Source organism: Aquila chrysaetos, chromosome 2 (genome assembly GCF_900496995.4).
Source record: "Aquila chrysaetos chrysaetos chromosome 2, bAquChr1.4, whole genome shotgun sequence".
In the NCBI taxonomy this organism is placed as follows: Eukaryota; Metazoa; Chordata; class Aves; order Accipitriformes; family Accipitridae; genus Aquila; species Aquila chrysaetos.
The window spans coordinates 29,728,656-29,745,473 of record NC_044005.1 but is presented as its reverse complement, the minus strand read 5'-3'; the positions used below and the strand labels follow the sequence as shown (position 1 = coordinate 29,745,473).

The following is a 16,818-nucleotide window of genomic DNA, read 5'->3' as shown; positions in this document are numbered from 1 at the left end:
TCTGAAGTTTTATTAAGAATTTATTAAGAATTAAGAATTTGTAACAAGCATCTTAAAGTTCTGGATAACAAACTTGAAGTGAAGGAAATAATTTCTCTACTAACTAGCACTTTGGTGACAGAAAAATAGAATAAATGTCAAGTACTTAATAAAAGGACATCTACCTAGAAAAAGGGGAGAGGGGAAGACAGACACCCAGTTGCACAAGATGCTATGGTCACAGCAGAGACGATATGAACTCCTAGCTCAGGAACGCTGATCTTGATGACAGATTTCTTTCAAGTTGGTAAACGTAGGTAAACTTTAATATTTTCTGTATTACAATTTGAGATAGTTGGTTTATATTTATTTAAAAAAAAACTCTAAAATACCACAGATCCTCAGTACCATGGAATAGCCTACAACATGGGCTTTAAACAATGTGCTTATGAAAACTGCTGGTTATTTGGACTTTATATTTTTCTCCAAGTCATAATTAATCCATGGTTATATCCACTCTCCAGCAGTTCCGAAACTCAAGATATTATAACTAGGAACTTTAGCTTCTCTAATTTGTTTGCAAATGGAAAGTTACCACTAGAAAGAAAGGAGATCAAAATCATCTTCTGCAGAATTTATGCTTGTTATAAAACCAACCTTTCAACTTTTCTAAAAGTTGAAATGAAATTGAATTTTCATTAAAATTCTTTTTTTTTTTTTTTTTGGTCTCAGTTACATTCTTGCATATACTGGGAAAAATAGTATCACCTCTACTGCTGGTCTTAGCTTTGAAACAGTAGAAGGATGTTACAAGGCTGATAAAATTCACACTGTGTTAGTAACTCCTAAGCTGCAGCAGTTGCCAAAGCTAGTGCACCTTCCCACTATATAAAATGGCAAGCCAGAACAAAAAACAGATTATCAATAATCTATGGATTAAAAAAAAAAAAAGCTTAATTTCATAAAACAGGGGAAAGAGTACTGAAAGCCCTCTTTCACAGAAGCAATCAAATAGCTCTCAGTTATCACGCATCCAGGGCGACAGGTTCCTTCCCATGCTCTGCCTCTAATTCTTAAGTTACATATCGCTACAAAAATCGCTGCTTCATTAAAAAAAGGGGAAAACAATGCTAATACATTTTAATTCTTGATATATTAAGCAGTAATCACCTTTACTCCTGAAACAATGACACCATCTGCTGACTTAACCATATTTTTAAAGAAGTCTTCGAGTTTCTCTTTCTTATTTTTCCCACGAACACTCAACTGAAAAAACAAATTCATTTATGAAGTTAGTTCACCTTCTGGAGGCAATAAAAGCTTTAAAATAGAACTACATACCACAACTTGCTACTCCTAAATCAGTTTTCCTGCTCTCTTAGTCTTACACTCTGCATTAATGGGAACAGGGCACCATGCACCCATAATGACAGAATTTACTAGACTGTTCTTTATCACCTAAGATACTATTCCAGGGAAAAAAAAAAAAAAAAAAAACACCAAAAAAAACCCCCAGCAACATTCTAACACCTACAGATAATACCAAATGTATAAGGTGTTATACATTTAGTTATCAGTAATACAGTATTTATCACACATAGTATGGCCGTTGAGTTAACCTAGCATAATCAGGTTTTGCTCTTTTAAGTGTAGAATGGCAGATCTTTAACTTTCAGAAACTACAGAAGCATTTACCCCTCACCGCACAGAGGATAATGTTGGTTTCAGCCTCCTCATGCTCTTCCTGTCCATCTAAATTTACCCAATTTAGGTAAACTGAGTTCCTGAACCAGTAAGCATTTCTACAGGAAGCAACAAGAGGATCCTCTGTAACATATTTTGAAGTTAAGCATGTACTCAGTTGAGCCAATCTTTGTAATGATTTCTTCAACTTTCAATGCTGATTTCTGCAATTTTAAAAAGCAACTAAAAACTGTTTGCAGAATATGAGCAACCACTAACTCCAACACTAAAGAGTTGTTATGAATCCAGAAAGTCCTCTCCTTTAACTCAAAATTAGATAGCAACTCAGTATGTAACATGTGGATAGCCATACTAGTCCAGTATCTAGAAAAAAATTTAACCGAATTTTCACCTACATTGTTAACAAAAAGGCTTTACTTATCAGAACATTTCATTAGAAATCCTCTCTAGTTGTTAGCAACAGAATTTAATCCACAGTTCCAAATCCTAAAAATTAGCATTCTGTCTTTGTTGCATCATCCTTCCCCATAAAAAAAAAAAAAAAAAAAATTCAGTCAAAGAGTGGACAAGTATAACATCATGTAAAATCAGCACCAAAAGCTAATCTTTTTAATCCAAAATATACTGGATTCCCATTAATATTTTTGATGCTGAGGCTAGAGCATATAGGGCATTTGGTTCCCCAGGTGGCAGAAAAAATGAATTCCTACAGACTAAATGAATTTCTAACTTTTACAATACAAATATGTCTGGTATGAAGGAATTGATGCAATTTGCTCCAGGAGGTAAAGCCCCCTTAATCAGTTTTCCATCCTACCATAAAAGTACATCTTGATTTCTACTGCCAGCAATTCACTTTTCAATACTCACATCCTGATTATATTCCAAGAATACATGGAAATTTAAATCCTTTCTCAAAATAGGATGTGCTGCCACGCGACACAAAAACACTTCATGCATTGCAACTGTCTTCTTGAATATTGCCAAATATTCACTGAAAACAAGAAACAAGACAGACATAAGAAATTCACATGAAGCAATTAAGCTTGAGATAAGCCTAGGAGCAGCTTTAAGACATCCTCAGTCAGGATACAAAATTATAAGCTGATATAGTAGAGGTTATCACTCCAATATTTGATATATACATAAGTAAATAATACAACAGTAATACTAGGGGGAAATTCAAAGCCCTAACATATTAAAGAGAGACTTTTAACGAAGATTCAACAAATACATTCTAATTTTTAATGCTAGCTAACACAGACTGGTTTGCTGAAAGTGTAACTTCATTTAATTGTCCTTTCCCCAACTCCCCAAAAATCAAGAAATTGAGATACAGACTACAGTCACTAGGCACTATGTAGCTGATGTGCAAATTCCTTCCTCCCCATCTCCATCCCCTTGCCTATTTGCACCCTCCTTACTTATTTAAATGTTCATGTAGTTTTGTTAGCTGTTCAGATAGTAGTCTTTTATTCCATGTTAAAGCACCTAGGCTTTTTGGGCTGAAGCTTACGTGGATGTCTTGCTTCATAGTGGTTCTAGAAGTGGAATTAAGTGCTGCATTTGGTAGGTACAACCAAAAAAAAAAAAATCACGTTTAACCATGACAATCACATAGTTGCCCAGTTCAGCCAACTCAACTTTAAAGCAATTACTCATTTGTGATTTAATTAGGAGGAAAGCATTCTTATCAATACAAGTTTGCTAGAATTCATTTTGCTTTGCAAATCCAATGAATAAGATGTAACTTGTCCAGAAATGAGGAAGACACTCTTTTCCCCATTCTGAGGTCAAATGGTGAAATGATAATCAACACTTTTGCTTCCACTATGTGCAAGGAGGTTAAGATTTACATACCAGCAAACCAGCAGGGCCAGTGTTGGGAGATGTTTGATCTCAGTGAGAGTAGTAGTCATTCAGTGAAGACAAAAAAGGAGGATGCAGAGGATGGAGGTGGCAGTAGAAGAAACCCAAAGTTTTCTGTGTTATCCAACCCCTAACCAGACCACAAGAGAATCATGATCAGGGCCGCTGGAAAACCACAGATTCTTTAAAATTTATAGTGTTTTGCTAATTTTCAGTTTTCTGCATATGAAGTGTATATCTACTCTGCTATAAATTATATTTTACATAACACCAATACAGAGCTTTTTAAGACATTTGCTCACAGCAGCTGGAGTTCGGAGAGAAAGCAGCAGTTCTAAGAGTTCAATATACTTTTCTTGCCAATTCAGAGCTCTTCATAGAAGCAGTCTAGAAGCAGTGTAAATATACACTTGAAAACTGAAACCAATGACAGGAAAAAGATCAAAGAAGTGAATGCATGATAAGGAAAGGGGATGAAGCAAGGAGAAACTTCACTGTGTAACTCAATATGGAACAAAAAGCCTTAGAGCAGATATTTCAATACACATTAAATTCACAGTAAGGGAAAATACTATTTTCAGGAAGTATATTCTCCTTGTGCAAAAAAAAAAAAAAAGGGAGTGTCAGTGAAAAAAGTATCTTCTAGTAATCTCCATATTTCCTGAGGAACAGAAGGTTGGCATCTATGTTCACAGTACCAACCACATGCAAAAACCCCTAGTTCAATCACTACATGTATAAACCTTGAAGTCTCATTATGCTTATAAAATGTGGAACACCAAAACTAAAAAAGATAGAGATTACCTCCTCCCTTTGTAGGTGTTCTGTGAAGAAAAGGATGTAACTAGTTTTTTTCCTTATAAAAGAATGCTCAGGAAGAAGCTGGGGGGATGGGGTTCCTGTTTCAGAAGATCTTCCATGAAATTATTTCTACAATTTTCCTAATGGCTCTGATCATGATCACTAAGATAACCCTGGTTATGTAGCAACTGGATTCTCAAGCCTATATGTCACAGAGAACCATTACAGCTAAATCAGAAACATGGGACAGCAAACAGCATTAAAAGTTGAGGGATATAAAAAAAAAAAAGTAGTAATCAAGTCTACATACGCCTCCAGTTCTTGTTTCATCTTGGTGAATTCTTCTTTAGTCATTGATCCTTCCCCTTCTCCAAGTTTCTGCAGTTTCTCCCTTGAGGCATCAAAGTCAGGCCTGGGTGGTGCCGGTGGAATCTGGAATTGAATCAAATTTTTTTTAATTGCTAATCTTCTCAAACAACATCCGTTCAGTACAGGAACTGTAGATTGCCTGCAGCTTTTTAATATATGGCTCTCTTTCATCATTCATTACAGCATTTATGGATAAAGTCTCTCATTCATGAGTTAGACATGCTGCATTACTGTACCAATTTTGGCCAAGTGTCCTTGAAGATTACTGAAATATTAACTAATGGCTTCAGTAGTTTAATTACAACAGAAACCAAATAATACCTAGCTTTCCCATGACAATGAATTAAAACTTGAAATCATTATTTTATAATTAGTTTTGTTTTAACTTATTTGGTAAGGATTATTTCTTGTTTAAAGAAAAAAAAGAATTCCACAATGGTTCTCACCATCCATTTATAAATCCCCAAAACTTTAAACCAAAAAAACCATTCCATATTGTTTGCAGGCACTAGTTTTTTCTTACAGCACTGTTGACATTAAAGATACATCCGTTGAAATAACAAAGCACACGGTAAACAAGTCTCTAGGTTAATCTTGTAATATAGTGTATTAACACTGGGAGAAAAAACACCACAGTCAAACTAATCCTGAATTGCTATCAGTAAATGGACATAGAACAAAGCTAAACTACGCTTAAATTTTAGTTCACCGATATTTGCCCATTACATTAATGCATTACAAAAAAGAAAAATCCAGCATCTACGCGGTCAACTGTCTGAAACTAGTTATTACCACACTGAAGGTCTAGTCACTTCAAATAGTTTTTCTCACTAAAAAAGACTAGCTCAAGAATGGTATGACACATCACAGATTATATTCCTCATTATAATAGTCAATTAGAAATATACGTTTACCTTCTAAACCAGTACACACACCCCCAAAACACAAAATGAATACCTAACTTTCACACCAAGATGACAAATATTCCTATTTGTAATTAAAGTATGAACAGCAGCACCCATTTTTAATGGGCAGTATTGCAAGGTGACTATTTTGGGACCTCAGTTCCCCGGAGGCCTGAAATGAAGTTCAAAACACAAGTTATTGTGTATTGAGGTTCTCTGTAGTTCTAGGTGGTATTGGGGGCGGCGGGGGGGGGGGGGGGCGGTGTCCCCTCCAACTGATTTATGGTAAAATTATTCTGATCTTGACAATGAAAACTGGAAAAGTCTAATTACTAGAGCTCAGTTACTGCACTCTGCCATTCCAGCTAAAACAAAGGCAACATGAAACTTGTAACTAAGTTAAACATAAGCTTGTAAAAACAATACCACCAAGTTATACAGTTCACCTATCTCCCACACCTTTAACACAGTGGACTAAAAATACACTTGGATACAGTTTAAACTACTCACTCCTTAGGAGTGAAAGGCAAGAAAGTACGACAACTACAGTAACTTTCCTGCAAGCTTGCTTCAACCATTAATTTTGTGTAATTGCATAAAATGAAGTATTAGAGCATCCGATTTGATTTTAGAAGGAATGAACATCTGCTATTTCCATTGCATTTAAAAGCAGTCACAAGTACTTTTGATACAGCCCACAGAAAACAGTGCACATAAACCAAAAAAACTGTTAATACTTACAATATAGCCAGCATAGTCCTCATTCTCAACAAAAGAATCATGAAGCCAAATAAACTCTTCATGTTGCCGGACAACAGAAAATTCATTTTGTTTGAAATTTGGTAAGGAACTCTAGAAGGGGAAAAGGAGGAAGAATTATGAAAAAAAAACCCAAACAAACAAAACAGAACAAAGAAACCCACAACTTTTTCATTACTATATGAAAAACACCTTGAAGTAACAACAAAAACATCCCTGTAAAAATAATCCAATCATCCAAGTAAGGATTTGACCAAAAAGAAGTTGCACAGCAATAATTACCCCTGTCTTAATTAGTGCATCAATCAATTGGAATGGGTTGCCCAAAGAGGCTGTGAAGTCTCCGCCCTTGGAGATATTCAAAACCCAAAGGGACAAGTCCTGAGCAATGTGCTCTGGTTCACCCTGATTTAATGGTGGGAGTGAGGGAGGAGATGGGACTAAATTATCTCCAGAAATTTTATTCAACCTCAACTATTCTATGATTCTGAGATCTATAAACATTCAAATCTAAAAAAAGAAAAGCCATAAACAACCAGTACCTAAAAATTATTCTTGCATGTAACTCCATTATGAAATACATTTTTAGAATCTAAAACCATGACTAATATAATAAAAAATATACTGAAGAATACTGAGGTATATTAAAGATTCTACCTTCAAATAGGCCAATTAATAAGCATGGGAATGGCATGACAACACATCAGTACAAAAAACTGAACATCAGTTTTTTCACCTCAACTTTTTAGCCATCTTTTTCTTAAGCACTGCAGCTACACAGTCTCTTAAACATGAGATACCACTACTTTCTCATTTCCTTTGGATTGTGTTACACTTGTTTCAATAAACAGTTTAAGCAAACTTTCTTTTCTATATAGTTAAGAATATGTTGAGTGTACAAACCCAGGCTTTTACCTTTGTATGGACAGTGAATTTCACTTTGTCCCTCTCACTGAGTGCATCTGAGATATCCACTTGCAGAGCAGCATCAGTCTGGAGATCTACATTTATTGCTCTAAGCTAAACAAAGAAAAATCTATTTAGCTTAAATTTAAAAAAAAAAAAAAAAAAAAAAAAGAAAAAGAGTTAATATATTTCCCTTATTCTTCCCTTGAGAAGAACCCTGATCCTGCAATTCTCAATATCCTTAAAAGACTGAAGATAGGTTATTAAAAACCCCAACATTAAAAGATTATTTCCAGTGGAAAAAGAAATTCCAGTCGTACTCCTTATGGCACACATGACCATACAAATAATTTCCTTTACCGTACTGCTTGTTAGCGCACTATTTTCATTTCTGTGTATTGTTAACTTGCTAGTAATTGAGATGGGCAAGACAAAGTACATTTACAGACAGCAGCAAGTTTGGTAGGTCTTTCTCTTCATTTCACCTGCTCCCCCAAACTGACAACCTGCTCTAAGTAAATGTACTTGTAAAGCTAATTATAAAGGTACTAAGAGTTGAAAAGGTACTTTTAAGGAGAAAAGCAGTCTTATACTTCAAAGAAGCAAGAGCTATTAAAAACCTGGTTTACTCACATTGTCTTACACTATTCTTTTGTTTAACACTTCCCATGATATACTGAAAAAGCCAAAAAAAAAAAAAAAAAAAATCCTGAACTTCACAGAGCTAAGTCTCCTTGGAAATATTTTTCTGGAAAAAAAAACCCCAAACCAAACCAAAACAAAAACCCAAACCCAAGATTTCAACCTCTTCAAAATCAGCACAAGAAATGACAAAAGTGCAAGGAATACGCATTTTTTTTTCCACAAGACGTGAAACCTGAACTCTCTCACAAAATAATTCCAAAGTCACATTGAAAAGAAAATGAGACAACAATCAAATATAGAAAAATTGGAAGATTATCTGAGTACCACAATGTTTGGCAGTAACTGGACCAAAGGCTTCAACAGTACTTGATGAAACCAACCTCATGTAGACCCCAACTGGAAATTCAAGTCCCCTCACCCTTGCACCCTTGTTGTTCTAAAGCAATTTGTCCCATGACAATTTCATCCTCATGATCAACAGACATTCAGAATATTTTTACAAGTACTAAGGCTAACTCTGAAATCTTCTCCAATCACACTGTCAAAAAATATTTCAATGTCATACTCATGAGGCTTACTTTTTACTGAGAGGCTGTTTTCTTTGATGCTGCATTTTTTCTAGAAATACCACATTCTACAGTATAAAACTGCTTTGCCATACAAAGATACAGACTTTTTCCTGCCAAATTTTTCAGGACTGCATTTTGAAGTCCATACTCAAGTACAAAAATACTTTTAAGTATCAGCAACACACAGTACAAAGGTTATACATGAGCAGACTTTGAAGGTAACACTGCAAGGCACTGGAACAGCACTACGAGAGAAGCATCAACCGCCACATCTTGTTTTCTGCCAGTTATCTTAATCCTTATCTTAAATCATAGTGGTCAGCTCCCACTCTAGTTTTAACCTCAATGCATGGACAATTCTGCTGCTTATGTAGCAGCAACCAGATTAATACATCTTAGAAATAATGTATTAAAGTAAACCAAAATCATACACTAACATATTCTGCTAGGCTAGCAAAATGTAACAGTTCAATAGCTATTACACAAATAGCAATAGCTTTTCCTTACAGCAAAGTTGGAAATCATTAAAACCACTGCACAGTAACATATTCACACATGTGATTCAGGCATCGCTTTTTGTTTTGTTTTCCTAAGGTTTAGGGGATCACTGCCTCACACAAAGGCATATTATCATGCAACAATCCATTGCAGATCACTTCTCAGAGGCAGAATCTCATAGCTCCTACTGAGTTTCCAATGTGCTTAACATCTAATTCAGGAAAGAAAAATATAATCTGACATACCAATGTCTGCCTTATGTCATGACACCACATTTTTCAGCTTGTAAAAAAGTTTTTAGTGGTTACACTGTCTGGGGTACTGTTTGTTTTTCTCTGGTCCCCCAGAATACATTAACAAACAGAGTAATCTCAGCAAATAATCTGGATTATCCAAATGGTATTTTTGCAGTCTTTCACAGGTCACAAAAATTGCTACTAAAATATTTCTTTTCCTTCCTTTTTTAAAAAGTGGTACAGTACAAAATTCTAAGATTCACTACAACAGCTGTTCAAGTTTGTCACTAGTGCATATGCAGTCTCTAGTGCAGCACACCCTGGCCGTATGCACTATTCACAACTTCAGAAACAAAATGCTTATCTGTGCTGAGAAAATTAAGAACTACCTAAACGTGACAACATCACTCATGACATACAACTGTAAAAGACTATTTGTTTGATTTATACTGAGTTAAGTTTGTAACAGTTTTGAAGAGTTTAATCATATGTTAAATTATGCTGTGTAGCTTGACTACCAACGGGGAACATTTTCATCTGCAATGGTAATGAAGCATTTATGAAAGGTGTCAAAGACAATCAGAAAGTTGAAGGACTTTAAATGTATTCATGTGACACAATGGTTCACGTTGCTTTACTGGGAATTACATTCACAAACAACATCACACAACAAACTTAACCAATCTTTTCATCACTACTTCCAAAAGAAAACCACCACCAATTGATGGTTTTCTAGTCATGAAGGGAGTAGAAAATGGGGGGGGGGAGGGGAGAAAAAAAGCTGCAAAACCTGATTTGGATGAAAAGTCTGATTTGGATGAAAACTGAAACGTAAGTGCCTTAAATTCTGAAAAAAATGGAGGTGGAATACAGGCCCTTTGTACCTTGCCCCCTCTCCCCCCAATCTAATACATACAACATAGCGCAATAATTTTACGCTTAGATACAAGCTCTACACCCATGCCAAACAACTTGCAAAACAAAACCTAATTTAATTTAGCTGCTTTACAGTTTTCTGTGCTATACCAAGAAAGTCCCTGTTTTATTCAAAGGATCTAGAAAATACCAGAAGCCAAAACCAGGGCTAAGTGATATTACAGTACTAAAAGAGAACACAATGCAAGTAGAGGATTTAGCACCTAAGCTCTTGCTCAAGGACAAATTATACTTCAAATGATAATGGAAGGAAGCTGGTAGAGACAAGGGAAACAACCAAACCTTACATTCCCTGGTAATGTCATCAGTTAACAACAGTAACTTCTATACTCTAAGCTCTTTCAAAAATGTTAGAGAAAAGGACCCTTTCTTCAGCGGGTTCTTTACAGGCAGATAAATACACAGAGCAAGGGAAACAAACAATACTTTTACAACAAAAGATTACAAAGTGTCTTCACAGCATTGAGTTTCTAGCAGACCTGTTCTAAGGGATAGCTCATTTTCCCTAAATGAGGAGACAAGAGCATTAGCCAAGTGGGCTAAAGTTTATGAAGATATAAAATACACAAGACAATACTAGTAGAGCAATACTATACCACCTTTCAAAGCGTGTACTGTTTACGTTAGTGAGAGCACAAAAAACCCCAACAGGAACCAAGTTACTCCAAGCAAACTCAATAGTATATTCCTAAGTGAGATTTAGAAAAGCAATTCCCCTAAGTTCATTTTATGCACACCATTTATAATAAGTTCCTTCTACAGACCACCTACTGCTACTTCCTCAAAGATGATTCTCAGTGCTTTGTTTTACAATTCTCCAGAAAAGGCTCCATATGGTATAACACAATTGTTTGAGAATTACTGTTCTATGTGGCATCGACATAATTTCCAGCCCACTTTTCCATCCCATCACCCCCATGTTAAACTTAACACAGCTGCAGCTGACCAACATGACTCTGAAGAGTTAAAAGTACAGTTGCCATAGCTATATCTGAATTCTAGAGAGGAAAGAGTACTGATTTGCAAAACTAAAAGCTCAATTACTCTAACCAGAAGTTGCCATCCATGCTTTCAAATAAAGGCTTGACCTACTACTCATTTTTTAATCGCAAACAGAGGAAGGCGACAAATCAGAACCAGGAAAACATTTTATGAAAAGCTGTTTATTTTTACTACTGCTACTAAGAAAAAAGTTATGGTTTTGAGGATTAAAGCACAGCAAATCTGTCCATGAGCAGACTGCCAGTGTTGCTTTTGATCAGATTTTCTGTATCACAATCAAAATCAGGCAGATAACCTGTGTTTTAACCCCAGGAATTTACACAGCAGTGAAAAAAATAAAACTCCAGAGTGACTGAAAATAAGAAACCTAAAAAAATTAGGGAAAGGAGGAGGACACTGTTCTGGTTTAATTCCTCAGTGCTGGATGAAGATGGGGGAGGGGAAGGAAAAAAAAAAAAAGACTGCACTTGGCCAACTGAGATGATGTAAGTTGTCCAACAGCACAAACAAGACTGCTAAGAGATTTCTTAAGGCTTTCAAATTACCCTGTGAACTCTGACTACCTGTAGCCTTAGAGGGAAAACTAATAACCAAACAAACAAACAAGTTTCACACGGGATCAGATTTGCATTGTTATATTCTACCCGCACCTTCAGATAAAGACAACTTATCTGTGCACTTCATACCAGGGACAACCTGTGTAAAATACAACTCCATAATTAACAAGCTCTTCGGTCCTTGTTCTGAAGACACTCAAAGGACAACAGTTTCCACCTTCTCTCTTTTTCATCCAGTATTCTTACTAAAGTAGCTGTATAATTAAAGGCAACAGCTCTACAGTGGCCAGAATTGGCCTAATACAATACTAGAATTCCTTCTTTAATTTCAGGTCATAAACCAGAATATAAAACGCACTGAATTCCTACCACCCGTATACAGGCAAAAATCGCTTGGTATTTAACGTTATATTTGACACTTGAGTATGGCATGCATGACAAAAGGGTATACCAACCCAGTGTTTTTCAGATTTTGTGTTTTTAATAATATACTGGATGCAGCCACTTTAATAACCAGCATCAGCCAAGGCAACCTAAGCAACCCAGAAGCTGCTCTCCTACCTTGCTCGGAGTCAGTCTTTCTCAAGGTACTAACCAATAAGGGTAATCGGTCTGAATAAGTTATACATACTAGATTAGCTGATTTGCTGCCTAAGTGAGGCAGGCAAGTTAAAGAAAGATGGATGCAGCAGTTAGAAGAGAAAGGAAGGCCAGAAACTGCAGGGCAGAGAAAAAGGTTTTCTCAGTAAGGAAACATAATCGTGGCATCCTGTCCCAACAACAGAACTTCTTTTCAATACAGAGTTTATTACGCAGGGTGTGCCTGCAACCTAAACGTCCCATTGTTATCTATGGGAGAGCCTCTAGGGCCTAAAGAGAGAAGAGAGGGCAGGACTACTTCACCTAGGCCCTGGCTCACGATTAAAGATGGAACCTGGCGCTCTCCACCAGGCTGGTCAACCTGGTCAGGACCGCAGCGCAACGGGGGCGTGCGCAGGGGAGGGGGGGCGCGCACCGGAGCAGAGGAAAATATCAACCGCTAGCAGCATACACAGCCCCCTCGCAAGCCATTCCAACACAAGCACGAAAGAGCGGCCCTTCCGAAACTTGGGTGACAGAACAATGAAAAATTCAAGGCAAAACACGCGCACGCAGAGACCGGTTCCAGAGGGGGGCTCTGCTCCTTCCTCATTAGCGGCCGCCGGCAGACGAACACCCCGGACCCCCGGCCGCCTGCCGCCCCCCGGCGTCCCGCGTCCCCCCCCGGTACCCACCGCCCAGCGGGCTCCGGCCAGGCAGCGGCCGGAGGGCCCCCCGGGGGAGGGGGCCGACCCTGCCCTCCCGCACCCAGCCCCCAGGCGCCGGGGTCCCTAACGCCTCCCCTAACGCGGCACTTACACCTCGGTCCTCCTCCGAGAGGAAATCTGGGCCGTCGTCCGAGCCTTCCTGCTGGGGGCGAAGGGGAGGAGGCGGAGCGGGCCGAGGGGACGCGGAGGGGCACGGCCGGCAGCAGGGAGGGTGGGGGGAGACAAAGCGCACAGGTTAGCGACCCGGCCGCACACGCCCGCCCCGCCCCGGCACCGCGGCCGCCCCGACACCCACCATCATGGCTGCTCGCAGCGCTCCAGCGCCCGCCGGCCCTCCCCCCGCCAGCCCGCCCGGAGCCCAGCGGCGAGGCGGGGCTGCGGCGCGCGGGGGCGGGGCGGGGCGGGGCTGCGGCGCGCGGGGGCGGGGCGGGGCGCGGCGCGGGGAGCGGCGGCGGCGGCGGCGGCGGCGAGCTGCACCTCTCGCGAGGGAGCGGCGGGCGCGGGTCGCGCGCGCCTAACCCGCCCCGCCCCCGCCAGCGGGCGCGGGGCGGCCGTTGAGGGAAAGGCGCGAGGCCTGGCAGGGGCGGGCGGGGCGGGCGAGAGCTTCGGCTGCGGCCACGCCCGGTGGCCGCGGGCCGCGGCTGTCCGCGGCGGGGGGGAGACGAGGGGAGCCGCCCCCGGGCGGGGAGGTTGCGGCCGTGGCCGCGCGTGTCGCAGCCGCCTCGGTTTTCCCCTTTGCTGCGTGGGTGTGCGCTGGCCCGTGCGGCGGCGGCGCCCCTAGGGCTTACGGGTGGGTCTGGCGAGCGCCGAGACCCTGGTGGTCAGAGTGCGGCCACGCTCCGAGGGTGAACGGTTCCCGTGCGCGGTCTGCAGAAGCGAGGGTGGCTTTGTTCACGCGTGCGAAACTCGAATGCTTGGCGCGCTGAGAGCAAGTGTGCAGAACCTCTGGAAATGTGCATAACGGGCAGAACTCTGCTGCCGTCCCTGACCTTAATTCATAACCGATGGCTCTCGTGCTGCCCTGCTTGCTCTTCTTTCCGTCATTTCTGTGAGAGATGGGCTTCACAGCACCAGCCCGTCACCACATGCCTTTTTACAAGCGGATGTGTGAAACGGACTACGCAGTTACACAGTGCTAGAAATTAAGTGGTTTATAATACACCTTTGATTTATGGGCAGTTACGTGACTAAAATTGATGACCGCCTTTCATTCAGACTAAGAAATGGGGCCGTTAAATGCCCCTTCGTCTAATGACAGTGGAAAACATCAGCGACCGCAGACTAAACCGAATGTAAGCGTGGAGGGTAGGGAGTCCATGCCTGAGACTGCATTTTTCTGTGAATCAGAGCTAGAACAGCCAAGAAACAGCCTCGGGGTGGGGTTTCATGACCGGCATAAACCAATGTAAGCGTGTGCCATTGCTAAGAGATGGTGGCAGGTGTGGACATTAGCACTTTCGTGGGTGTACAGTCAGACAGATGAGGGCATTGATCCAGCTGCAAATTAATGCTGCAACAAATGATTAGTTTCCATCTGAGTCAGCTCCATAATCCAGCCAAGCCCATAGTTACACAAGCACTAGTGGGACCAGACCACCGCTTGCTGCAGTAGCACCATGGATTTAGACTGGACTAAGCCGATCAGGAAACTACACCTTGAGAAATGCTACTCATGCAGCCTCAAGATAGGTGAAGAGAAAGCTTTCTGAGCTCTGTACTGCTTAGAAGTGTGCTTTGGAATTCAGAAATGGAAATTGTCTCTTGGAAGTTGTTCTTAGCAGGGTTGCAGAAAGAGGCCTTTGACTATGCATTTTGTAAATAATTAAAAAAAAAAAATCTGTTCTCTAAACAAATTTCAAGTACGTGGTCTGTTTCTGTCTTGATACAGACATGCGCAACATCATCCAAACTACTGACTTACTACTCGGGTCAAGAGAAGTAAAAATATTTTACGAGATACAGAGAAAGAGTATGCGACCTCTGTTTAAACACTGACCTGGTCATGCTGAAGGGTTGAAGACAAAGCCACACAAGGAAACCGATTTCTGGGGGTTCACCTGCATTCATTAGCATCCTGTTCTGCGCACAGTCTGGGCTCAATACCATACTACCACTCCACCTAGCAAACATCTATTTTTCTGGAAAAAACTAAAATCAGTGACAGAATGAGCTTTCTTTTTTTTTAATGTTTATTATTTATTGTTAATATGTTTTTGTAGGACCAAAGAACCCAAGTCAAAGAGTTGAGAAAAGGCTTCACAAGCGATAGAGACACAATTCCCTCTCCCAGGGGACAGCTAAGTAGTCCAGCTGGCTGGCATGAATCCAGCAGGATGACCGTCTCAGGAGCATCTACAAAAAGTAAAGTTATATGGCTTTCCAGTGTGCCTCTGGGAGCAGTTCAGTCATGTTTTGGATGGCGCAGAGGCTCATGAGGGATATATATTCCAAAACAACAGCAGTACTGTGGCTCTAAAGGTGGCCTGTACCAAATGATACCAAAAGTGCTTAAGCAGCAATGCTATCCATGAGCCTAATCTTTCATACTGCCCTGATCGACCTATTCCAGCTCCATGTCTTCTGTCCCCATGCTCCTCCCAGCTGGCAGAGCAATGCTTGCTGCACGGTCTTTCTGTTTCAGCAGCTGAGAGACAGATCATATATGCCATGGGGACATCCTAGCTAGTAGGTGGGAGAAGAGCACTACCTCTTCTCAGTGCTCTTCTGTCAAGACTCAGGTTAACGAGCCTGCTCTGAGGCTGCAGGATCACATTCAGTTTCCTTCGACAGCTGAGGAGTTTCCTTTGACAGCTGAGTCTTCCACCTAAGGAGTTTCCATCTTGGCTGTTTGCACACTCTCCTCTATGTCTACACAACAATAATAAACCAGGTCAATGAACCCAGCAAGAATTAAATTACACGTTGTAACTGAGGCAATCTGACAGCCCTTGGTACCATCCCATTCCTCCCCTCCTTCTCCACACACCTTGCTGTCTACTTTATACCAGCGCTGGTCTTCAGCAGGCCCTGACTCCAGTCAACCTGTCTCACCAGCAGAAAAATTACGCGGGAAGGGAAAACCGTTTTGACGGGTGAGTTGCGTTCACTCTGATAAGCTGTATGGCTGGCCCAGAGGAGGATGCAGGAGTTTGAAGCCAGAAGAAAGGAACGTCTGGGGCTCTCAGATGACATCTTGAGAAATTATTCCCTTTACCAACAACATCTCACTTTTGTTCCAGGACACGCTCTGACTCACTCAGCTACTTATTTTTTGTCTCATTTTTCCTCCTTTTTTCCCCTCATTTTTTCTTTTCTGCTACCGTGTTTTATTTTGTCTCATTTTTAGCTGCTGAACATTTGAGGCAAGGATCATCATTATTCGGAGTTTACAGAGCCATAAGTAGAAAGAGGGACCGATCGGGCGCCAATTAGGGGAAAACTGCTGCACTCCCGTAATAATGTCATTAGATGGTGCTATACACACATTTTTAGGAATGCTTTTCGGCCGAGGTTTACCCAACCAGTAACACTTCCTTTGTGTTTGAGTGTAATATCCCTGGAAACCTAGAAGCCACACAATTTAAGAAATATTTGGCTTTTATCAGGGAATCGCTGCAGAGACCTAAAGGCTTTCCACTCCATGGCGTCATGTCATATAGTACTACCTGTACTGTATGACTAATCATGGAGTAATTCAGTGAAAGCAACTGTTTGAGGTATGCAAGTGCTGTAGTTCTGATATTTCATTAGCTGATATAGCTTTTTTAAAAGTGTGA

General features: G+C 40.6%; 1 protein-coding gene across 4 annotated transcripts in view; it reads right to left on the bottom strand.

Annotated features, from left to right (window-relative positions):
• The window catches only part of SNX6 (sorting nexin 6), a 29,338-nt gene extending 15,900 nt beyond the window's left edge, over positions 1-13,438 (bottom strand). The window contains exons 1-7 of one of the 4 annotated variants that reach the window (XM_029998078.2): positions 13,338-13,438; positions 13,134-13,181; positions 7,302-7,406; positions 6,369-6,479; positions 4,664-4,785; positions 2,554-2,677; positions 1,150-1,245 (exon numbers count right to left, since the gene is read on the bottom strand). In XM_029998078.2, the coding sequence (XP_029853938.1) occupies positions 1,150-1,245; positions 2,554-2,677; positions 4,664-4,785; positions 6,369-6,479; positions 7,302-7,406; positions 13,134-13,181; positions 13,338-13,343 (612 nt within the window). In that variant the 5' untranslated portion in view covers positions 13,344-13,438. Of the gene's footprint in view, positions 1-1,149; positions 1,246-2,553; positions 2,678-4,663; positions 4,786-6,368; positions 6,480-7,301; positions 7,431-7,925; positions 7,945-13,133; positions 13,185-13,337 lie in introns of those variants that run through there. The other 3 variants (XM_029998069.2, XM_029998085.2, XM_041118943.1) reach the window with 3 other exon arrangements.
• Positions 13,439-16,818: the final 3,380 nt, after the last annotated feature.